The sequence below is a fragment of the Leopardus geoffroyi genome, chromosome A1, assembly GCF_018350155.1.
Source record: "Leopardus geoffroyi isolate Oge1 chromosome A1, O.geoffroyi_Oge1_pat1.0, whole genome shotgun sequence".
NCBI lineage: Eukaryota > Metazoa > Chordata > Mammalia > Carnivora > Felidae > Leopardus > Leopardus geoffroyi.
In genome coordinates this window covers 115,347,760-115,373,926 of record NC_059326.1, presented here as the reverse complement: position 1 = coordinate 115,373,926, position 26,167 = coordinate 115,347,760, and the positions used below count along the sequence as shown (strand labels likewise).

The 26,167-nt window shown below is 34.3% G+C and overlaps 1 protein-coding gene across 17 annotated transcripts in view; it reads right to left on the bottom strand.

Moving 5' to 3' along the window:
• Positions 1–26,167, bottom strand: part of MATR3 (matrin 3) — a 28,859-nt gene that overhangs the window by 2,081 nt on the left and 611 nt on the right. For 2 of the 17 annotated variants that reach the window (XM_045445344.1, XM_045445404.1), the window contains exons 2-14: positions 15,298–16,383; positions 10,444–10,505; positions 9,448–9,489; positions 9,002–9,114; positions 8,723–8,775; positions 7,956–8,081; positions 7,309–7,434; positions 6,949–7,116; positions 4,732–4,863; positions 3,777–3,820; positions 3,312–3,687; positions 1,569–1,935; positions 970–1,091 (exon numbers count right to left, since the gene is read on the bottom strand). In XM_045445344.1, the coding sequence (XP_045301300.1) occupies positions 970–1,091; positions 1,569–1,935; positions 3,312–3,687; positions 3,777–3,820; positions 4,732–4,863; positions 6,949–7,116; positions 7,309–7,434; positions 7,956–8,081; positions 8,723–8,775; positions 9,002–9,114; positions 9,448–9,489; positions 10,444–10,505; positions 15,298–16,209 (2,643 nt within the window). In that variant the 5' untranslated portion in view covers positions 16,210–16,383. Of the gene's footprint in view, positions 1–969; positions 1,092–1,568; positions 1,936–3,311; positions 3,688–3,776; positions 3,821–4,731; positions 4,864–6,948; positions 7,117–7,308; positions 7,435–7,955; positions 8,082–8,722; positions 8,776–9,001; positions 9,115–9,447; positions 9,490–10,443; positions 10,506–15,297; positions 16,384–20,787; positions 20,911–23,168; positions 23,323–26,167 lie in introns of those variants that run through there. The other 15 variants (XM_045445486.1, XM_045445479.1, XM_045445378.1 and 12 more) reach the window with 14 other exon arrangements.

Sequence of the window (26,167 nt, the reverse complement as noted above, 5' to 3'; positions counted from 1 at the left end):
CCACCATTCTTTTTTCATAGGCATAATGGGAAGATACATACAGGTAGCAAAGAACATCTACATTTAGAACTAGTGACATAGCCAAGAACTGGAATTATTTCCTAAATTCAAGCCTATCTTTATCCATCTAAATCAACATACAGAACACATTTGATGACTGAGTATACAATGAGCTCTGTATTAGAAAGCAGTGTAAAAAACCAGGTTATCTGTAATTCAGTTAACTTCTTTCAAGTTTTATACCATTATCTGTTTCAATAGTCCTTAAAAAAGTGACTAACAACAACACCGAATTTCAAAATCTAGTAAGAGAAATTTGTTATGCTTATTATTTATTCATTTATCCTTTTACCTTTATCTCTCACTGGTCATATAACTCACAAAATATCATTATTAATAAACAACTTAAAGGTGATATAAACATCATTAAGTATAAAGAGACACGGCACTTTACAGAAGTTGAAAAAGCTTTTCATTATTCCACTTGGGATTTCAGGCCTCCAGGATCTTCCCAATTAGAGAAATTACACTCTCACAACGCTTAGTCAAGAATATTTAAGTAACTTTAATTACATCGGAATTTTAGAACATGGCTAGAAAATTATTCAATTAAATGTACCATAGAAAAAGGCTCAAGAACTGAGAACAAACTGAGGGTTGATGGGGGGTGGGAGGGAGGAGAGGGTGGGTGATGGGTATTGAGGAGGGCACCTTTTGGGATGAGCACTGGGTGTTGTATGGAAACCAATTTGATAATAAATTTCATATAATAAAAAAAAAAAAAATAGAAAAAGGCTCAAGAGATGTTTCTAGAATCCACTAAACTGTTTAAGGCCCATCAATAAAGAAGTAAATGCGTCATCTCTAGGATGGGTCTACAGAAAGTACCACACACATTTTATTTTATATAAATTTACATTATTTGTTAGTTTTCATAAAAGAACCCTTCTCTTTTAGGTTCAGCCTTACCTTTAATTTCTGATAATGAGGAAGGCTGCTGCAATGAGTATTCTTTGCAACTTCTTCATTTGTATAAAAGAGTGAACACAGCTTACAGTAAAACCCTGTTTTAGGTATCACATAGTCTATACCTAGAACACAAACATACATTCTTACAAATTTAGTAAACTGAAGATTTAATTAGTGTTGTCAAATCTCTTTTTCCGGTCAATGTAATTTGAACGAGATAATATTGGTGAGAAGTCCAATATAACCTAAGCTAAAACAAAACAAAAGCCATGATATCAGTAGTTAATTGTACTCAATTGACAGTTAAGGTCCCACCTAACTGCATTCTTAAAAAGGCAGAAATACAAAAGATAAAGAAAAAGCAATGTGAAGTTCTCAGAAACCTTTACGCGGAGAAAGAATATATTATGAAATGGTAACAAAAGATAATACAAAATGAGAGTTGGTTAAGTGGAAAAGAATGCATTAAGATTTACAAAATGTTCTGCAGAGAAATAGATTTAAAATGGTATCAGAGTTTATGTAAGACCAATTTAAAAATCTTATTTAATAAGAACTTGGGGAGGGTGAGAGGGGAAGAACAAAGCCTTAAATCTCACCAACAGGAACATTGGGCTGGTATGGTCCAATTCTATACTCATCTGGGATTGTATAGTCCTCCTTGTTTTCATCACTTTGGCCATCCGCATTTTCACTTGTATCTTTGTTGGGATCATCAGCATTCTCAGCAGATTCCGCACCTGGTTCTGTATTTTCCTCATTTTTAATTCCATTTTCCAACGCTGCTTCGTTTTCTTGATCAAGTTCCTCGATCTTGTCCACCTTAATTTCAACCAAACCATCATCATTTTTGTCACCAGATTTAAATGTCATGCCCGATTTACGAAGTTTCTGACGTTCCGAATCTTCCTCATCACCAACCTCATCTAGAGTGACAAAACCTTCCATACTCCCTGGGAAACGACGCTGTTAAGAAAGACAAATTTACTCTGCAACAATTATCCTGCAGCATCCCTTCCATTTGCTTTACTTGAAGGGAAAGGGATAGCGTCTTTGTCTTTATTTATTCTCTCAAAATACTGACTTTCTCCCCCAAAATCAGATTTTTTAAACAAAAAAACTTAGTTTTAAAACTAAATAAAGGCTTGCCTCACAAAAAGAGCAGAAAATAAATGAAATAAGGACATTATATTCTACACTTGCTATAACTATTATGCTACAAGGGATTATGTATCAAAAATGTGATTTGATAAAAGTAGTTCAATGGTATCCTTTGGAAGACAGTATCTTAGGATACAACTGTTGTTTAGAGAATATGCAGTCTAAAATAGTGTAGTGGTTTAAAAAAAAAAAAAAAAAAAAAAAAGCAAGCTCTAGAGCATGACCTATGTTTAAAGTTTAGATTCTGCCACTTACCAGCAGGATCACTGTAGACAATTTATTAAACTTCTCTATGCCAAATTTATTCATTCATGAAATGGAGTCAACAAAGGTATCTACTACTTACAGTTACTTTGAGGACTAAATTAATTAGCATATAAAAAGAGCTCACAAAATTTATAGCATATAATAAATGCTCAATAATTATCAGCTCTTAAGACTGCAAATGGATTCTGCAACAATCCACTTCAAGGAAAATAACTTTTTCTGACCTAGCCATCAACATCTGGAGATAAAAATTCGTTTTCTAATAGCTGGAACGTTGCCTGCAAAAACCAATGGGCCAAGATTACTGAGATCTCATTCTAACAGCCATTTAATGCAAGGGCATTTTAATACTCTAATCCTCATCATAGGTAATTCAGTACACCAGTCTCTTGTTTTACTCCTCTTTATGCTATGCATGTTTGTCTATTTGAGTTCACTTTAAATGCTTTTACGTGTTCTCAAAAAAGGTCTTCAAATATTGAGTATCTTCAGATATTGAATTATCTGATCAAGCTTTTAGTTCTCAAATAGGAAAATTCTTCAAGTCTAACACTTTTTAAATGAGTGGCTGAATGTTTTAAGTATCTTGGGTCAGTTAACTTAAACTCATATCCCATCTTTTTAAAAGTTCGACTACCAGGCTGCCTACCAGTACTTACACACTACCACCACAGTACACAAGTAAAAGTCAATTTCCTTCCTTGCTAAAAATTTCCCTGTGAGTTGACACTTTTTTATATCTATTTTAAAAGTTACTTAACCTACTTATTGCAGAGTTTACTTTTAAAAATTTACCTGATTTTTTCGAATATAAGTGACTAATTCTCTTTAATCTGACCCTGCTAATGTAAATACGAAACATTTATCTGATCTAATTTTCTGTTCAAACAGGTCAATATACAATCTCCCTTTACCTTTTTAAGCTTTTTCTTTGCAGCTGCTGAAGCACTGGCATTTCCATCTTTTTTCACAGCTTTGTCCGAAGGTTCCTTTTTCCCATCAGAAGCCACATCACCTAAATTAGCAAGATCTGTCTCATCTCCCACTGAACTGCCACTTTCTAGCAGTGCTGCTGCTTCTTCCTCATCGACAAGAAGCTCATCTTCAGATTCAAGAAGCATGTTAGGTTCTTGCTCTGCTTGGTCATCCTTTGTATCTTTTTCACCATCTTCACCTGACTTCTCCTCTTGTTCTTTACCTTCAGTTGTACTTTCAGTCTTCTGGGAACCATCAATTTTGGATTTCTTATCACTTGGAGATTCTTTGCCATCTGGAGAATAAGATCTTTTCCTAAAATCAAAAGGATACTCCTCAATTAATTCTGAGTTGGAAAACAAAAGTTTAAAATACTAGTGTATATACACACAAAACAAAATTACCGAGATTTATCTTTTTTCAGTAAGTCAATGCCTCTGTTGGGAATCTACAAGACAAAATTTTGTAGAAGTTAAATAAATGTATTAGAGTATGTTCATTTGCAGATTATATGATTATCCAATGAACTAACATTTGATAACCATCCTTTATATCATCAACTAAGCTTATTCAAGCTCTGTAACCGTACCTTAGAATTTAAGCTGCTTAGGGTCAGCAGTTCATTATAATCAACATTTCAACAAAGCGGCAGAGCAATGGATAATAAATATTTTGGTAGCAGAGCTCTGTTCAAATAAAATCTTTAAATAGAATAAAGCAATAAAGGCATTTCTTACACGATACCGTTAAAAAAACAAAACAACACTTTTGAAGAACACCACGGGGGAAAAAGGTTGGTATCTTTAAAAAACCCAATCCTGGGGCGCCTGGGTGGCTCAGTCAGGTTAAGCGGCCGACTTCGGCTCAGGTCATGATCTCGCAGTCTGTAAGTTCGAGCCCTGCATCCAGCTCTGTGCTGACAGCTCAGAGCCTGGAGCCGTTTCGGATTCTGTGTCTCCCTCTCTCTGACCCTCCCCAGTTCATGCTCTGTCTCTGTCTCAAAAATAAATAAACATTAAAAAAAATTTTTTTTTTAAAAACCAAATCCTTTATTCTTAGCAAACAAAAATGTTTATAAGAATGCCATGGTGTGGGGCGCCCAGGTGACTCAGTTGATTAGGCATCTGACCCTTGATTTTGGCTTAGGTCATGATCTCAAAGTTTATGGAATCGAGCCCTGAGTCAGGTTCTTCCCCGACAGCATGGCGCCTGCTTGGGATTCTCTCTCTCCCTTTCTCTCAGCCCCCTCGCCCTCAGCTTGGTGTTGTTCTGTGTCTTAAAAAAAAAAAAAAAAAAAATGCTGTGGCTTAAAATATGTGAGATAGATTTTATAATGATGACAAATCCAGTACTACATACCCTCAGTACCAATTTTTTATATTTTTCTGACAAGTCAACTTTAACACATCTCCCCTGAAACCAAAGGGCCTTTTTCAAACAGTGGTCGACCATTGCCATTGCATCTTCTCTGGTCTCCATCTCAATAAAAGCCTTTTAAAAAAAGAAAAAAAAAGAAAGAAAGAAAAAAAAGAAGAACATTAGTTTTCAAAGAACTGCATTTAACTCTGGTGCTTATTATTTTTTTTTAATCCATCTGTTAGGAAAATTTAGTTTTTTAATAGAGACCCCAGTAAAAGTTAAAAATCACCCCATTACAAAGTAGCACTAAATATTAAAACATCTATATGTTTTCTGTACGTTTTCTGTAATATAAATAAAAAGATAAAGTAATTAGCTTAGAAGCTATTACTCAAAATACTGTAAGAAAAATTAATTAAAAAAGTATGGGGGCAACCTGGGTAGCTTAGTAGGTTTGGTGTCCGACTCTTGATTTCAGCTCAGGTCGTGATCCCAGGGTCATGGAATCAAAGCCCCGCGTCAGGCTCTGTGCTGACAGTGTGGAACCTACTTGGGATTCTCTCTCCCTTTCTCTGACCCTTCTGTCACACTCTCTCTGAAAATAAACAGTCTGGAAAGGGGCACCTGGGTAGCTCTGTCAGTTAAGCACCCAACTCTTGCTTTCTGCCCCTCCCCTGCTTGTGCTCTCTCAAAAATAAACAAACATTAAAACAATAAAAAAAATAGTCTGGAAAGATACAAACTCAGAATGCCCTTAAAAAAGACTTAACAACAGGGGAACCTGAGTTGCTCAGTGGGTTGGGTGTCAGACTTCGGCTCAGATCATGATCTCATGGTTGGGGAATTCAAGCGCCATGTCTGGCTCTGTGCTGACAGTTCAGAGCCTGGAGCCTGCTTCAGATTCTGTGTCTCCCACTACTCTCTCACTTGTGCGTACTCTCTCACTCAGAAACAATACACATTAAGGGGAGGTGTGGGTGGCTGGCTTGGTTGAGCGTCCTACTTTGGCTCAGGTCATGATCTCATGGTTCGTGGGTTCAAGCCCCATGTCAGGCTCTGTGCTGACGGCTTGGAGCCTGGAACCTGCTTCAGATTCTCTGTCTCCCTCTCTCTGCCCCTCTCCTGCTCCCACTCTGTCTCTCCCTCCCTCTCTCTCTCAAAAAGAAACATTAAAAATAAATGTTTAAAAAATAAACATTAAAAAATATTAAAAAAAGAGTTAACAAAATAAACATTCTCCTTACTCTGGATTTTTAAAATGAAAAATACAAGTTAACAACTTAATTCACCCATTCAATTCACTTAATTTGAAGTCTAAAACATCTACAGAGTTAATCAAAGCACTCTTGGATAATGCTGGTGTGATTATAAATTGGTACTATTTTTTTAAGACCAATTTGGCAATATCAAAGTAAAAAAGATATCAGGATCCAAAAGTCTAATTCTGAAATTTTATCCTTCAATTATATGATCTAAATATGCAAAAATTCACATGCTGCCAAGTTCAAAGCAACACCAATGGTACAGTCCAAAAAACTAGCAACTCTAAATATCCACCAACTCAAGAAGTTAAATTTGTTATAGTTTTTACTCAACGTAATCCACACAAGGAATGATATAATACCACTTGAGGGAAGAAAAAACAGCATAACTATATACAAACTAATACTTTTGAAAGCAAACTTTAAAAACAAATAGCGTTACTAGTCTAGGCAAGAGAAGGAAATCTTTACTTCCCACTTTATAATTTTCAGTATTTATCTTTATACATTAAGAAAATCTAGTAGGACTTAAAGAAATCACCATTTATCAGTTAGGCTAAGAATATTTACCTAGGAGGGGAGACTGGGTGGCTCAGTCAGTTGAGCTTTCAATTTTGGCTCAGGTCATGAACTCATGGTTCCTGAGTTTGAGCCCTGTGTCAGGCTCTGTGCTGACAGCTCAGAGCCTGGAACCTGCTTCGTATGCTATCTCTCCCTCTCTTTTTCTCAAAAATAAACAAACATTAAAAAAAAAAAAAATTTTTTTTGAATTTTTAAAAAGAAAATTTATCTATGCATTTAATTACCTCCCCTTCACTAAAAATATATACCAAAAAAAAAAAAAAAAAACCCAAAACAAAACAAAAAAACCAAACAAGAAACAACCAAACAAAAAACCCCTAAAAGTGAGATTTACTGAAAAGTAATCTTAAAAGCCTTTTATCTGTGGTATTACCTGGCTTTTCATCCTCATCAGTATATAATTTTTAATTTTTCCGTAAGGTTCAGCAAGCTTGAGAACTGCACTATCCGAATAGCCAGAATGAGGTAAATTGCTGAGATGTATCACACGCCCAAGTTCTTGCTTCTGATCAAATTTCTGGTCTGGTTTCCCTTCAGGTTTCTAAATAATAAACAGAAAATAACAATAGGTAAACAAACAAAAGGCAAGTCAAATGTTGGTAGGTATGCCATACTTACTTACTGATAGTTAAGATAATCCTATTTATTAGTAGCAACTTAAAATAGCTAGTTAATAAACATTAAAATGATGTACAAATGTTGGTGGTACAAATGGGAAAAGAATTGTTATTACCTTTATTCTTTTATACTTCTGGGATAAGTGAACTCTCACTGGCTTGCCAAATACTAATGCTGGTGTGGTTGTGTAATAATCCACTGCAGCCTGAGCATCCTCTGTGGTTGCCATTTCAATAAATGCCTAAAAATTGCACAAAATTAATATTTCTAAAACAAAACAGAAACACCACCCAAGTCTTTCTAGATATATTTAATCATTAGGAAGCATTTTTAAGAGTCTGAAAACAGAACAAAAATCCCAAAATTGCTATTTGCTCTTTTATTAAAGGTCATCTCAGATTTTATTACCTTCATGCTATTCAACTGTGATTTATTATGTCTACTGGATTTGAAATAATAACTTGGCACTATTTTGATAAAAGTGTGGAATCACTTCCCAAAGAATTACCATCCTTTTATAGCTCATATAGCAACTTAATGACAATTTAACTGCTTAAGGATCACAATTAATAAAGTTACTCAATAATCTGCTAGGACTAGAATTTAATATTATTGACATGCATCAACTATTTGCTTTTTTCTCTATCACATTCCATGTTAATGATTTAAGAATACACGGAGCTCTTTTTCAAATACAAAATCATAAAAAAAACCTTTAAGAAGTATATTAGTAATGAATACGGCACTGATTTCAACTCATACCTCATTAATTTTATTTAGAATCAGATGATTTGAAATGACTCCAAATGGTTCTACCAACTGTAATAGTTGATATCTCAAGTTTTTCCCTCGCTGAAAATCCATGATATGAACAACGCGGCTGGTTTCCTATCCATTAGGAAAAAAAAAATCAAGTCAAGAGGTCTCTTTAGAATCAAGACGAAAGGACTTTCATAGTCTAACCAGAATAGATTTAAAACAACTCGTAACATTCTAGAGAATTTTGTAACTACACAGGAAATCAGATTCACTGGAGTATATCTTGAAGATTCAGAAAACAGACTCTGGACTGGTTTTAAAAAAGAATACTATGTGCTTAACTGGATAGCAAAATTTGTTACACTCAAGGTGTAATCTCTATAGTATGGGTAAATGAAAATGAAAACGTTTATCAAAGTCATATAAAAGGCTGATTATTTTCAAATTATAGCAGTATCCCTATAATAAAGGATTACAACACAGATTCAATTCACAAGGATTTGAAAGTTAAGTAAAAAAAAAAAAAGGGGGGGGGGCAAGGAGTGCCTGGTGGCTGGGTTGTCCAATTCTTGATTTTCGGCTCAGGTCATGATCTCACAGTTGTGAGATGGAGCCTCTGTACTGATTGTGGAGCCTGCTTAAGGATTCTCTCTCCCTCTGCCCCTCCCCCATGTGTACACTCAGGCTCTCTCTCTCTCAAGGGGGGGAAAAAGTTAAATCACATTTCCCCAAACAGCAAACAAAGTAAAATCAAAAGCTGTATTACTGACCACTCTGCCTTTTTGCATGTGTCTTGGTCCTTGCAGGTTTCCATTCCCAGCACCTTTATGGAGAAAAAGTTACTTTTTTCAGTCTTATAATAAATAAGTATGAAAACTGGCCATCTTTCAACACAAACCAGAGTTTACCAAAAATACCAGGAGAACCATGTCTTTTAATGTGATGCTATTTTCTAATAACATTTCAATAAGCCTTCTTTTGCCTCTAATCACTACATTTAATTTTTATGGTGAAAGTTCTTAGGGAAAAGTAACAAATTTTATAATCACCCAGATTTCCTCTTGGTCCAACTGCTGGTCCCCCAAGATGAAATGAGGGGGGTGGAGGTCCCAGAATTCCTGGTGCTGGGTTTGTTGATTGCTGCAACATGAATGGATCACCCCTAGTAATGTGAGACATAAAATATAAAAAATGACAAAGAGGTCTATCAGAAGTAATTAAGATTTATTGTTAAAACACCCCTTTTATGATTGTAATTCCAATCTCTGTAGGCATTTTTATGAAGTAACTGGGGAAAAAGCTACAAAAATAACATAATAAAAATTACTAGCATAATATAGTTTCTAAAGAATCTTTTACCCAGTGACTTTTACCAAACTCTCATATTCGATAAAGATATTCATGAAATATTTTTTGTTTATAAATTTTGAAAGTTTAACCTGAATTCCTTATAATGATCTCCTTTACAAACAACAGCTTAAAAATTTTAACTTACATTGTGTGTCCTGTATCATTGTCAGGATTCCATTCGGGGTAGCTTTAAAGAGACCAGAAAATTAACTTTAAAATAAAACTGTCCTTTTCACAAATAGCCTTGTTTGGCCTTTAAAACAAGAGATTATTTATTAGTAGAGTTAATGAGAGTCTAAGTGTTAGAAATATCACAGTTTACAACATCATAGATATTTCCAAAAACATCAAATTAATCCAAATGAACAAGAATAATCTTGTTCAGTATTGCAAAAGTAGGTAATATATGTTGAAGTTTAATTTTTTAATCTATTTGGTAAGTCGTAAGTAGGGAAAGCGCTGCATGGAGAATTGGAAATGTGCATCTACAGGGAAATGAGAACCGACCACAGATTTTCCTTCTCCAATATTAAATACCAGTACCCACTATAGAGGTGAGCTGTGGCACTACAAAAGAAAAGAAAACCCAACAGAGCTAACATATGTGAAAACTGGCACTCTAGTGAAGAATGGCTATGTGTGCTGTTTAGGCAGGGAGATTCTTTAGGAATCCAATTCCATTCCAGCAGCTTAAATCATAACCAAAGGTAAGTCAAAAGCAAAAAATACATCTTGAAGGATTTTGTTTGACAACTAACTTGTGATTTCTAATGACTTTTCCCCTTTTCTACTCTGTATTTTTAGAGCATGTATCATGGTTATTGAAAACGTTTAAGTCTATTGTACACATCCAAGCCCATCTTTAAGTCTATTTTAAATTCTTTCAATTTGTAGAAAAGAACCAATGTTTATTTGCCCTACAAGTAGTATTAAATAATAAAATACCACTATCACTGCACCTAATATTTCAAATGAGATTCCATATCTAAACATTTTATTTTTAATTAGTAATGCCTGGTCAGTATCAACTATGCAGTGATAACAATGTGGATATTACAAGCAAATGATGAATTCCCAAAACCAATCAATGGCTGTTTCTGATTCACGGTATGGATGCTTTAAAGGTATTTCAAACTCCTACATTTCAAGAAGAAGCTGGCATCGACGACTGTGACTTGCTCCATTGATATGTTGACTCCACTCCTGCAGTAAAGTAAATTAGTAGAATTAACAAAAATAAAGCTAAAATATTTTCATTTGAACCATTCAAATTCTAGAAAGTTAACCTATTTGCAGTATCATAGGCTGTAGAAACATGTGACCATTCATTAGTCACAGTTAGTTAATTTAAAACCATTTCTCTTAATCCTTGCAGCTTGATCCTGCCCTCAAATACGCCATGCACATTCTTGGAAAAACTGGATAACTTAGTTAACATACTAATAGACCTGACAGGGAAAAGACAGAGTTAATAAAGATCAAGAATAACTGACCTTGACATCAGCTAGACAGTCTAATCTTTGCTGTGGATCAAACTGGATTATATATATAACTGCCTTTATAAAACTCTAAATATGATAAAATATCCATGCTTCTACTTTTCTAGAAATGTGAACAATTAGTTAAAAATAGAATATTTCATTTAATCCAGACTTGAGGCATTTTCCAAGTGTATTACAGCCATAAAAAGGTAAGATTCAACAGGAATGGCTTTTCCAAAAAAATAAAACAAAAAAACCCCGTTTATAAAAAAAACTAAGCTGCTATTTTATTTCCCAAAAGTAAAGAAGCAAATTTCAGGAATGTCTGTTTCCAAATTTTAGAGAGGGAAACATTATGTTCTTTAGTATTTGTACTCCTCTGTGGTAATTTTGAATTTAAGGGATTAACTTTTTTCCTATTTTAAGCAAATAAACTTTCTTTAGTTATAAATCCACATATAAATGATCAACATTTTAGACAAGGAGAGTTAAGAAAAGTAGACTCTGATGCCAGACTGCCTAGGATCCATTATCAAGGTGTCACTTAGTAGATATGAATCCTTGGTACATGTTATTGAAATTTGCTAGGATTCAATATTCTTTTAGAATTTTGTGAAAAATGAGTAAATTAATAAAAGTAAACTGCTTATCAGAACATTGCCAAGCACATAAAAAGTGCTCAAAAAAGAAAAAAGTGTACTAAAAGCTACCTTATTTTAGAATTCCTGCTTTATAAGTATTGTTTCATAAATTCCCACCAAGTGAGGCAATTTTTGTAATATCCACACTACCTAACACATTACATTTGGAACATAAAAACACAGGCAATGTTTTTAAAAGGGGGTATCACTTAGAGCTGAACTAAAACAAGAAACAAAATTACAAGACATACGTTCTTGGAAAGCTTCAGAATGGTATTTCTTAAAAAAAAAAAAAAAAGTCTATTACAACTGTCTACATACTTCCTCTTCCCTAATAGCATTAACTAAAATCCCATGAAACAAGTATGGACACTATCTCTACAAGCTAGATTGTCTCTTAAAAATCATGTCTAATAGCTAAGGAACTTGAAGAAATCTCTCCAGCTGGCTCCACCACCAGTTATTTGGGATATAAAAAATTTGTACTTGCAAAACAACAGACTACTGAATTATTGGAGGACACTTTAAAAAATGGCTGTAAGCAAGAGGCACCATAAGTAAAGTTCACCCAATTCAGAAGAGGGATTAAACAAATAACTTAGAATTTTCTGGACTAAAAATATTCAGATTTTATTTAAAATGTCCTTGAGAAATAGTGTACTGGGAGAGGAGTAAAAGTTACTGTATTAGGCACACTTCTAATTCTCAGGAGATGGAAAGGGTATGCAGTTGAACAGAAAACTATTTATATCGAATCCTCTATGCTCTTTAAAGGTTCAAATTTATGGTAAATTGTGGTTGGTCTTTCAAAGTACTAGAAGGCAGGCCAAGATCAAAGAAGCCTTAGGTACCTCCCAAGCCCACCCATTCCTAACCTGCACTATGACACCCCATCTTTGGTTTAAGGTGAGGGTTAAGAGGCGAAATTGTTTTTAAAAAAACCTGTATCCTTGGATTCTACATTGAGGTAATTTTCACATCAGATTAATAAAGAAAAAGGATTCCCTTTTTGAATGCAGAAGTTCTGTAGGAAAACTATACTTGCCTTGATGTCTTTGAGATAACTAAATTATACAAAGAAAGGATAATTTGGAGAAACACTTCTGGAATGGCAGAATAAAGAATGATTTAAGGGCTTCTAGAATAATACTAAAAGGAAAAATGTGAACTCAAGTGACAAGACAGTGAAAAGGCTGTAATGGGTACTTTTCTTTAAGTGAAAGGAATATGAGGGAACTTTGAGGTTGTGTAGAAAAGCTACTTGACATTCTAAACTGACCTAGAAAGAAATAAAAGCAACACCATTACTGAAAGTCATTTAAAATATCAAATGATGACAAATTAGATCAAGTTTTAAACCTAAAAGTTTATTTCACACAGTAAGATGAAGTTTTGATCATGTAAGCTATTTACTATTACCACTAAGTGAAAAGAACAGATTTTCCAAGTTATGCAGCAATACCAGAGAGCAGGATGAAATGTTAAAAAATTTTCATTATCTACTTTCACCACAGGAATTTTCTCTCAAGTCATCGAAATGAGAAAGGACCACAACTAAAGGCAAATAATTTTTTCAATAATGCAGATACCCAGAAAACATCAGCTATGTTAAGGAAACTAGAATACATTAAGAGAACCCAAATGCTTAAAATTCTTAAAATTGGTTCAATTTACAAATACAAATTTTGTAAATCAATCAATCAATCAATCAATCAAAGAGCCTCAAGTAATTCTTAAATGTCCCCAATATTGTGACAGAATACCAAAACTAGCTAGGGCCTAAGCATTTTTACAAATTAAAAATACCTCTTGCACTAGTTAGGGTATCTTACTCTTGAATCCAAAGTTTCATCAGATATTTTCAAGATGTTCTTTTGTTAATTTAGATCCATTTCACTATAGTTATTTGTTAATAATATTGGAGAAAAGAATAATCACATATAGTAACAGAAACTTTTCTCTCATTAAAGCCCTCTTGTAGTTTCTTGTAGTGCATTTGTGTCACTTTACTGTTTTTTCTATGTGCAAGCAACAAAGCCAAATTACTGCTCAAAGTCAGAATAAGGAGATATCCAGAAACAGCTCTTGATGTATGATGACTCCATTAGCCAAAATTTTAAGTCCTTTATAATCACTGTCATTTGAGACACTGTAACTAGCTATTTTCCTTGGAATTTAGAGATCCTATATGAGAACAATGATCATATTGCTATTTCTGCAAAAGGCAACAAGTAACAGAAAAAACGGAGTCACCAGTTTTGTGGGCCATTTCATTAAATCAACTCCCACCAGGGTGACAACTTTATTCAACGTATTTGAAAAAAGACAACACTAAAGACACCTATCAAATAAATTTCCTAACTTTTTTTGAAGGGGTTCTAGGTCTTCAATGAAAATTAATCTATGAATTTAAATTTAGCATTCAATGTTAATTTTATTTGCAGACTAAAATGTTCTTTGTGTTGTACTTTATACATTAATACGAAAGACTTCTGTATTATAGAAATACATACATTTGCCTAAGAATTAACTTCTTAAAGATATTTTTTAAAGTACTCTGTAAATTCGAATATAGTAAGTCTCTTAATTATCTGAGGCAAAAAAACTTAGGTCCAAATACAGAAAAGGGAGTGACTGGTAACACTTTTAAATAGAATATTAAAAACAAAATCACTCATGATCTGTGATTTAGTTTACTCAAAAATCAAGTCACTAAAAAATGCATTTTAAAGGGATACATATGAGAAGGAAATGACCCTTCCAGATGTTACTGTAAAGAAAAAACCCTGTCATCATAATCATCAAATCAATTTCATGGTAGCAACATGTGAAGCAGAATAACTATACAGCACATCAGGAAATATGGATGGTCAGAGATCATAGATCAAGCTAGTGGAGTGCTAAATTGTTGACTTTTAAGTCAACTGCACTGTATATCGAAAAAAAAACCTCGGTGAGAATGAGGAATATTGAAAACATTCAAAGAGAAAGGACAACATATTTAAAAGGGCATTTTGAAAAAGCTCCCATTTTGCTGGATGTGATAATTAAAGCAAAGGAGAATTAGATATATATATATATACATATATATATTTTTTTATTGCTCAAATGACTAAACCAGAAGTCTAAACCTAGTCAGAAAAAGAATATGCTTATGAGGAACATAGAGCAGGATACTGCAGTAGTTGATTTTTCCAAGTTTCTAAAGGGACAGATGCAACATGGGATAATAAAAAGTGAGTTTTGAAGCATGTTTAAGAAAGTTGTGGAAAAGGAGAAAAAAAATGATGAAAAATTTCAGTCATAGTATGAGAGTTTGGGTTAAAGGGAAATTAAAAAAGAAGAATGAACTAATCTAAAATATGAAACATACTGAAACAAACACCAGGGCTCTACATTAACTCTTTCCCTGTAGCCACAGATAAGGAAAAAAAGAGAATTGTTCAAGAATACATCTTTACTACATACAAATCAGCAATCAAGACAGATGGAGAGCTGAAATCTAGCATCCTGAATGGCAGAGCACATTGACTGCAAAAAAAATAAAAATACTTAAAACAATTCAACAAAGCAGACAAAAAACCTGCTTAAATATATGATTAAGAAGAACATATTGATGCCAAAAACCAACAAGATAATTCCAGTGGATGACAGCTTTGTGGCCAGAAGTTATCTAGGCAGATTGTATTAATGTAAAGCCCTGGTTTAATGCTCAAAAACAATTACTTTCCAAATAAAGTGTTCTCAAAAGTATAAAAATTCTCGATCAACTCAGTGTCACCAGACTACAGAATTAGAGTAAAAGATATAGGTAAATACAGAATAGGCACTACAATGTAAAAGAAATTAGAAGTATCTGTTGCATTAACTCACCTTATTAGAATGAACTGGCAAATCACATATAGAGCACAGATGGGGATAACCCTTCGGTAAGAGTCCATGGAAGTCTTCAATATTGCTACTTGGAGGAGCGCCCCTCTTTTTCTCAAAGAGAGATCTCTCTTGTAAGGGGCCAGGACCACGTCCCATTCTCTCATACTCACTGTCAAATTTATGATAGTTATGCGAGGTCTCACCAAAAAAAGAATCATCCCTACACCTTTCTCCATCTCTTAATCTGTCATCTTCATAATCCATTCTGTCATAATAACCAGATTCTTGAGAACGACTTCCATGGTCATAATCAAGCACTGGGTTGAGACTAGGACCACGATCATCAAAACTATCTCTTCTAAAGTGCCTTTTTTCTTCCCAATCATCCCTAGGTACTCTGTATGGTGGTTCCCGTGTAGCAGATCTGCCATCTCTACCATAACTCAATGTAGGGCCTTCTTCAGTTCTCCTCCTTTTAAGCTGTAGAAGGATTTGGGGCAAATTCTCAGGAGTAATCTTGTCCTCTGGATAACGACTCAGTTCATCTAAGTCTCTAGCAGACAGACCAAAGCTGGCCAAAATGTTACTGGCCTGGTCTGCATCTCCACGGTGTTGAGAAGACAAAGGGAGTGGACCTCTACTTCCAATGTTAAATATAGACTGCAAATTATGGGAAGAAGTACTAGCAGAAGACAGTGCACTATGAGCTCCTTGTTGATTCAATGAAGAACTCATTCCAAGATTCATTAAACTAGCAAGGCGTGCAGTACCCTGGTTCATCCTTCCAAGAGATGCTGGCATACTTAAAGACTGGGTAGCAGCAGCAAGAAGGCCTATTCCTGCTGCAGACAGGTCACGCCCATGACCCTGTGAGTCCCTACCGAGAGATGACTGCTGGAATGACTTGGACATTGTAGAACTATCTCTTGTCTAGTTTATAGACTTAAAAAATTTTTTTAAAGATGGCCAAAAAGAAAGCTCAAACTAGCAAACTAGGTTAACTTTGCTTCAAAAAATGGTAACGCCAAGAAAAAGGATCAATAAGGACTGTAGAATCTTCTTCAAGCTGAGAACCAGCAGACAACTCTGTAGAAAAATAAGCAGTTTTAGTCATAAATCCCTTTAAGTAGATGCTGTTTTTTTTAGAAAAAAAACTTATGCATCATGTTGATTAAAAAAAAAAAACATTTAAGATCTCAAACTTACAAGGAATTTATTACATATCTTAAACAGATTCCAGATGTATGCAGAGCCTGCATATAGATATTTAAAAAGTAGTCTTTCATGCTAAAGTTTATTAAAGGGAATTTCATACTGAATTTAAAAACATTTCAATTGAAGGATTAGATGTCTGAGCACATCAAAATTTCAAATAAAAATATAGATGGGTCTCTTCTTTTGGAAGAATAAAAATACACCCTATAGTATGATGTTTTAAGTTTCAGGAAAAGACTAAAAAACAAAAAACCAAGGTCTGCAAGTCAAAGATGAATCAGTTGTATTCTGCTTTAGAAAATGAGACCTATTTATTACTATCAGAAAGAACCAAGTAAAATCACAAGTAAATGAAGCTTAGGTGTCAAGTACCTAGTATAAGATCTAAGACCAAACATAATAGTTGAGACTTTTATGCAGCAAAATCAATCTGAGGTAAAGACAGATGTGAAGGAAAATAAGTGACTTCCTACTTTAAGGATTTCTGCACAAATTTAAGCCATATAACTAACTGCCTTCCTTAATGTCCATCCTATATCAGGCAGTGCATATTTCATTTCTAATCTTAAAAAAGTAAGGAGAACTAAGTATGGTCAATGTAGAAATAGGAGAACTCCCAAGAAAAAACCCAGGTACAGGAAGTACAGGTGATTTAAAGAAGTGAAATTCCCCCCTAAGTTAGCATCCATCAAAGCTCATTTAATATTCACGGCTACAGAACCTCCAGAGCTCAAAACAGATAAAAATGAAAATGATATTGTGCTTATATAGATTTGTTAACTTTTCACAAGAACAGCTCAATCACCTGGAAATTTTAAATTCTGAATACAATCCCCCAAGACATGTTTCTGGATGAAATTACTTTCATTATCTTCCTTAAATCATTATTTTATCTCAGAAATTGTTACAGAGGAATTTGCAAAGCATTTACAAATGATTCTCATTAAATATCAAACGATGTACGTAACAATTGCTCTTGATGAAACAATTATCTCTAATCACAACTATATACAGAGATTAACTCTTAAGTTGTTTGCCACATAGTTCTATTAAGAAGCATTGCTCTGTTAAGTTTCACACATTTGATCACCCATACACCTGAGCAATGGTGGTTTAATATTATTAAGCTTTATTACATTAAAAACTGGGCAATATTCAATAGTTACAAGTCTATTATGGGACCAATTCCACCAATGATCCAATAAAGCAAGGAAACACTGGACATACAGTGGTAGAGGAAGTATAAAAAAAAAGTTGCAGGCAAGACTTAGATTTTACAAAAAGATGTAACAAAGTTAAAAAGACACAAATGCTATCAGAGGTGACTGGAATTACAGAAGATGTTTTTGCACACCAAGAAAGATGAAATTGAGAAAAGATACTAAAGAAACTAGTTCTTGATGAGATCTACAATGTAAACTACTTCTGCTTTAAGAATAATAAAATAAAGACAAGAGTAAGTGGACTTTTTTGGATGAGTTTCTTTGGTATGTCTGATAAACGCCACACAGGATGGCAGTTGAAATACCGTGTAAACATTTAGGACCCTCTAAATTTTCACGTATACTTTCTCTTAAAAGGTCAAAACCATTAGAGGGTTTTTCAAAATCAGTATTTCAAAGCATCAACATTACTATTAATTTGCTGTTCATGTTACAGCCAAAGCTGCATAATAAAGAAAAACCAGTTGTTTTTTTTTTTGTTTGTTTTAAAGAACTATTCCTTTCCCTTAGGGAAATTATACAATAATATTAGTGAATGTGTAAAAATTTAATTGATCACACTTTAAAGAAATGGTTGTTAGATTACAAATATCTCAATTACTTTTCTTTGTAGCATGTATGAAAGGGGTAGATCTGCAAAAAGGAAACAAGAGAAGGTAAAAGATAACCTTAAGACAAAACAGAAAATGGATGTCAGAAAAACTCAGAAAAAGAGCAAGACAAACAATGTAAATCCCATGACAACTTGTAATCTCGTAAGAATAACCTTAATATTTTTGAGATTCAGAGTTTGAACTTAAATGTAGCCCCACACAAGGACATGAGACATTATAAGTGAAAAGTGACTTAAGTCAGACTTTTGAGTGAAATTCTTATTTTTTTTAAATTAGAACAAAGAAACTGAGAGAAATCAGACATGACAGCACTGTTCAAAGAGCACTTATGAAAACAGTTCCTTTACTATCTTTGTGGTCAGTGGTAATAAAAAGAATTCATTTTAAAAGGCTAATTTAAATTTAAGCAAGACCTACTGCCTACTAAAGTCAGCACAACACTGAGATGTTTACTAAGTTTTTTTTAAAGGTTAGTTTCTTGTACTGTTATGTCTTTTCCCCATAATTACAAAATGACCTTTTCATAGTACGCTACAATAGAGGTTAATAAAGTTCAAAGTAGTTTGAGATAACTAATCTAGAATGTGATGTCAAAATCCAGTATGTCCATTTAAAATCTCAATGCCCATCAATGCAAAAAACCTTTCACTCCCAAAAAAGGGTAGTACCTCTACCCTAAAATCAGGAAACCTGATTTAAATAAAATAATCAATAATTTAAATAATTAAGCTAGAATGTTTAAGCCTAGTTCATGATCTAAGTGTAAATGTTACTAAAAATGTTAACTTCATGTTCAACATCTGAACAAAGAGCTGTATGTATGGTTAAGAAGTTTCAGTTAGTAACATTCAACTGTCCCCCTTCGATGAATAACCATCTTCATTAGATTTACTTTAGTTCAGGGTGAAGGGAAGCAAATGGTTGTTCCACATCTAGATTTCCTAAGTAAAATAACTACTTCTTATTAGTCCTATTATTCATTCAGAGGGTTATTTTGCAGGGTTACTAAAATGAGCATAAGGGGTCTTCAGTTCTTTAAAACATAGAAAAAAGCCTTCAGCTTCCAAATTCAAAAATTTTAAATGCTCTTTTAAAGATATCTAACTACTACCATATGGAACTTTAGCTATATTATCAATTCTGTGCAATAATCGCTTCTTAAAAACTAATTTTAACACATGTATAATCCTAAAAGTTTGTAGAAATACTCACGAAAAGAAAACCTTTATATTGGCATTATTTTAAACCTTTAATCCTATAAAAACTTATAAGCAACAGCTAGAAAACTGTAGCTTCTTATAGTATTTTTCCCCTTCTGAATTAAAAACACGAAAGGGATGTAAGAAATTTTCTTCTATGGAAGGAAACACCCTTGTGATTTGTTAAATTATTCACGTGAAATACACCAAATAACGTTTAAGCTAGCAACCAACACCAACAACACAGCAAAAATATCCTAATCATGTCACCAATAGATAGATGGCAGGGATAGTTCACTATTAGTAATTTCAAAGAAGCATTATTTGGAAAGACAGCTGCTTAATTTTTGTCATCAATCACACAGAAGCATGGATTCCTGTGGTCAGAATTTTTAAACCAAGCACCTGACTCATTTCCAATTATAGTATAGAGTTAGGTTAATGATTCCATATTTAGAAGTTTCTCACGTATTAATTTTATAATGGCCTTATAATTCACTAACAGTTTCCATTTCAAAGTTAGTAAATTTTCATTTTAATGTTAGTTCACATCTCTATATACTTTCTTAATAAATTTTCTAATTTGTATTTCATTTAAGGGTTTGATTTTTAAAAAATGGGGGCACCTGGGTGGCTCCGTCAGTTAAGTGTCTGACTTTGGCTCAGGTCATGATCTCATGGTTCATGAGTTCCAGCCTCACATCAAGCTCCAAGCTGACAGCGCGGAGCCTGTTTGAGATTCTCTTTCTGTCCTTGTCTCTGCCCCTACCTGACTCATGTTTTTCCCCCCTCTCTCAAAATAAACAAACCATAAAAATAAATAAATGGATTTTAGGGGCACCCAGCTGCCCCAGTCAGTAGTGCATGGAATTCTTGATGGCACAGTCATGAGTTCAAACCCGACACTGGGTGTAGAACATACTTAAAATTAATATATATAGTAATATACTTTAGTATCTGAGGAACCATTCAATCTTTTATATAGAGAGCTTAAACCACTTAAAACCTTATACTTTAATCTGTGGCTCTTCAGTGCCACAATCTCACTTTAGTATGGCTTACCTTTGAGTAACTTTTTAAAGGTTTTTAAAAAATAAAATGAATAGTAAAATTCTTAGGAAATAAAGTAATAGCTCTATTCATTTCAGTTTTGTGTAAAGCAGCATGTGCCTCATACAACAGGGGAAAACAAGACATTATAAAAAGTAGTGCTGAGAAGGTTGAAAAACCAGTATTAACCTTTTAAAGATCCTTTATGATTATCATTCTTAATCCATTTTACAGACCTGGATTCAACTTCTAGCCCACTTCTTGATCCTTAGGCTAATGATAAAAGTGTTTGTTGCAAAGTGCCTTCAGCTGCTAAAATAGAAAACATGTTAATCAGGAGGGATTCCTATTCAGGGTTAGAGTATTTTTCTTCTTCCTAGACTTAAAATATTTTCTTAGCAACTTTCAATCACACATTAAACATTTTCAGATTAAAGCAATACAGGATAGAAAGTTATTCCATTTACCTACCATTTTGGATTCAATTTGATTTTGACACTAGCTTAGATTACTTCTCTACTTAAATGCAAAATGAGGGGCCCCTGGGTGGTTCAGTTGGTTAAGCGCCAACTCTTGATTTCAGGACAGGTCATATCTCACAGTTCCCGAGATCAACCTACCATGTAAGGCTCCGTACTGACATTGAAGGGCCTGCTTGGGACTCTCTCTGTGCCCCTTCCTGGCTTGTACTCTCAAAATAAACAAACTTAAAGAAAAAGAGAAAGCAAAACGAGTGGTTTTTTCAAGCTGCCATTGCGCACTCTTAAGATTTTTCCTTCCACTCTTTATGTTCTATTCTCTTGGTTTCCACAAACATTTGTTCAACTCTTTGATTTGGTATATACTGAGATTTTTGGAGCCCAAATACCTTGATTTGGATGTAAGTCCTACTACAAAATAGTTGACTTTGAACAAGTCACTTAACATTTGTTTTGCTTTCATTCGTAATATGGGAATGAAAACAATACCCATTTCACAAGGCTGTAAACATTTAATAAATTAGTCCACATAAAACACTTAGAATGGTTTCTGGCACATGGTTAGCACCATAATAATCATCTACTTTGATGTAACATCATCTGATCCTAACAACCAATGAGAAAACTTCAGATGCAAAAGGAATGACCCAAAGACAATAAAGAGCTTATAAACCTTTCACATACACTGTACTCCCCATTTCATACATCAACTTTAGTGTCTCATTCATTTCTACTCAAAGCTGGATTTGAATTAATGTTTGAATTTTGCTACTGAATCAGATGTTAACTTTAAATGACACCAGATTTAAAGACTGGTAGTCACCTAAACAACACTGAAGAAAAGAACGAGATGCTAGAGGAAGTGAACAAATTAAACCTCCTCTTCCTCCTTCATTCTCTAATGCCAATCTACCTTTAAATTATCCTGTCATCCTTCAAAACGAAGGCCTTACACCTCTCCTGCCATAACCTTACTGAAAAGCCTCAGTCCTCCTCTTTAAATTAAAACAATTTTAATTTTTTTAAATGTTTACTTTTGAGAGGCATAGAGAGGGAGACAGGATCTAAACCGGGCTGCCACATTGACAAACAGAGAGCCCAATGTTGCACTCGAACCCAAGTACTAGGAGATCATGACCTGAGAAGTTGGACGCTTAACAGACACTCAGGTGCCCCTAAAACAAAAATTTTAATTAAATTAAAAAAAAAAAAAATTAAACTTAACATTTCATTGCTACTTCATATAAATTTTAATTTCCAAGTCTTGAGCCTTATATATATACAGAACATCAAAGATAGACAGCTGGAAATAATAAGGAAGCTGCATCACATCAAAGGCACTCCATCTACTCAGATCTGCCACAGTAATTATATTTAAACCAGGAAAGATAACATATCAGTTTATCATACAACTCCTATTGTACTGTAAGTTTATATTTATGCTTATAATAGATACATGCTACAGTGAGTCAAAAACTAGAGAACTTTAAAAACCACTTATAAGTATCTTTTAAAGGCCCCATCCCTACAATTCTCTCAAACCATTGGCTTTTCTTTCTGTTCTAGTTTTAATGATCCACTAAGATTTTCTACGTGTAAACTTTTATTTTTAAATCACGAATTTCAGAACTCTTAATTTTAATGATCCAACAAGGCCCGATATATAGGTAAGAATTATAAATTACAGAGCTTTGTTTCTTTGCAGTGTTATCCGTGGAATAACCATGTGTGTATGTGTGTGTGTGTATATATATGTATGAAGAAACTTGCAAATCTGTACTGTCTACAACCCTTCCACTCCACCCTCAACAAACTCAGTACTGTCCATCCCAAAGTCAAGTCCACTCAGAACCTGTTGCCCCAAGTGTAGGACAGTTTTAATGCAACTCTAAAAAAAAAGTATGCATTTAAAAAAAAGTATATACGTATTTTTAAAAAGTATCTTTAACTGAAAAATGTACTAAGAGTAATATCTAAGAAACCATTACCCAATTCTTTGGTTTTGATCATTCTTAAAATAGTTAATGGCTGCACTTCACATTGTAACCTAATTACCATTAGTTTCTATAAAGGTAAATTCAATATTCTTACATAAGGATGCCTTAAGATTCCTCCATTTGTCTACACATAATAACCAGAGTATGTTACAGAATAAACACCACTTTTTGTCACTTTTGAATACTCTGCACTTCAGACTTCAAGAAGCTGGCTCACTTTTATCTTAATTCCCCTCAAAAATACACGAGGTCCTAAAAAAACAAAACACAAAGTATTGGTCTTTTAAGCAGTCTACCATGTACAAAAAAGTTTCACCACCCTCCCCATATAAAAATATGTGTAATTTCTTGTGGAAATTTCAGAAAAACAAATTGAAGGAAATATAAATCACCCATAAAGCTAACACCAACATCCAGAACTCACACATTTTGGCACGTCTCTATTTTTATGTTTATTCCTAAATTCCTTTAAGAAACAACCAAAAAAAAAGTATTTTGGGGACCACCAAAATTTTTATTTTCTTTCCAAGTAATATTATATTCATTTTCCCATGATTACTCTTGCTAAAACATTCTTTTAAAAAACTATATAGATTTCCATCTGATGGCCACACTGTAATTAGCAGATCTCTAAGTGTTGAATCTTTCAGAGTTTTAGTAAGCTTAATAGCATAGATTAACATTTATGTGCACAAATCTTAAAAAAATTTTTCTGTTTATTTTTGAGAAAGTGAGCAAGCGGAGGAGGGTCAGATAAGAGAGGGAGACACAGAATCTCAAGCAGGTCAGCATAGAGCCCAATACGGGGCTCGAACTCACAAACCACAAGACCACGACCTGAGCCGAAGTAAGATGCTTAACCGACAGTCACTCAGGCGCTCTATATGTGCACAAATCTTTTACATACTATTCTCTTAGAATAAATTCCTGTAAGTATAGCCCTTCCACTTTTTTAAGTTTATTTTTAATTATTTTTAGTTTTTCTTAATTTTTTAAATTTACATCCAAGTTAGCATGTAGTGCAACAATGATTTCAGGAGTAGATTCCTTAATGCCCCTTACCAATTTAGCCCCCCTCCCATCCCCTCCAGTAACCCTCTGTTCTCCATATTTAAGAGTCTTTATGTTTTTGTCCCCTTCCCTGTTTTTATATTATTTTTGCTTCCCTTCTCTTATGTTCATCTGTTTTGTATCTTACCTGTTTTGTATCTTAAAGTGCTCATATGAGTGAAGTCATGTATTTGTCTAATTTCGCTTAACCTAATACCCTCTAGTTTCATTCACATAGTTGCGAATGGCAAGATTTCATTCTTTTTGATTGCTAAGTAATACTCCATTGTGTATATGTGTGTGTGTGTGTGTGTGTGTATACACACACACACACACACACATATACACACCACATCTTTATCCATTCATCCATCAATGGACATTTGTAGCCCTTCCATTTTCAAGCCTATTTATTATAAGGTGAGTCTGAATCATGTATCCAATCAAGATGCAAGTGTTCTAGAATAAACCTACAGCACTGCCCATTTGACTATTATTACCACCACCTCCTTGGGCTTTAATCTTCTCTCATAAAATTAAAGATCTGAATTACATTTTATTTCTCAAGTCACGTAAGACGATTTACTTACATTCCTCAGTTGTTAAAATTTGTTTGCCTATCATTAGCAAACTTGTATTATTACTTAGCCTTTATGCTTCCCTAAAAGTGTTAATAAAATGAGTATGTTTAAAGGCTCCTTTAACGTACATAGTCATCAGATCAAGAGTGGTTAAATCCTTTCCAATTAGTTCAAAAGGCTATGTAAAGGCAACTTCACTTACATATAGCTGAGAAGGGAGTTACGTGAAGATAAAGGGAAAATTTCCTCTCTGGGTAAAACACACGTTAATGTTATAACCACATAAATGCTAAGTTCAAGGGCAGAAATGTAAATTCAAAGCGCTTCACCACAAACAGCATCTGGCTAAAGATCTCTTCCTAATCTTACATAACCAAGCACAACAATCATTTAGTACTTCAATTGTGTTCAATTTCAACTTTGCAAAAACATTCAGGTTAAGTGCAGAAGGAATAGAGTTTATGTAACAACAACAAAATCTATCTCTACTTTCATTTCTGACAGTATTACCGTTGAAAAATTATGACGACAGACCGCGCATATGACTGAGCCATTGACTTTTCCAAATGGTATTTTCAACCTTTATTTAAATACTCTAAAATAGAAATTTTCCCGCCGAGCACAACTGTTTCAATTTAACTGGAAGAAAACTGTCTTTTATCGACTTCTTAAAAATTTTAAACCAAGCTCTAGTCACCACACAGAACGCATCATCAAGACAAAATCTCATGACTAAGACCTGGGAATCAACGATTCTCACATTATTCCAGCGCGCTTGAAGACTAGAAATTTCGGAATCGCCATAAACGTTCTAGAAATATCTGGCTAGAAAACTGTAACTGATCCAATAGGAATAGTCCACAGAATAGGGCCACAGAGCAGGAAAAATATTTAGAATTATTCCATGGCACATGGGAAAAGTCCCTGTAAAACACCGAACAAGGCACAAAGCTAGCAATGAAAAGAACAACGATGCGCCTACACTACGGTACTCCAAACCCTTTGTCTGGAAACCGGAAGGTCCCACAACATACGATCCTCTCTAGATGAACGCAGACTGATAATATTTTAATAAAGAGAAAAGAAATATTAGGTGACTCTCTAAACAAGAACAAGTATCTTGGCTCGCAGCCTACTGCAGGAGGCTTTCTCCACGACGCAATACGAAAAACAAGCGTTAACGTTTCATTTTTCGGCCATTTTTACGCGATGGGGGTGGGGAGGAATTGTTTCTGAGGTCCAGCTAAAATCCCGCGCGCATGTGTGTGGGCGGGGGACAGGGGAGTCTTAGAGGGCGCTATGAAGCGATGGGCGAAGAGCACAGGGAAGGCCGTGAACCAAGAGAATAAAGAAACGCTCCTCAAACCACTAAGCTTTTCAGAGTCTGCGAAATCCTCCATTTTGCGGCACATTTTTAGGGGCAAACAGGAAAAACAAAACAAAACAAACACCTATCTGGGGC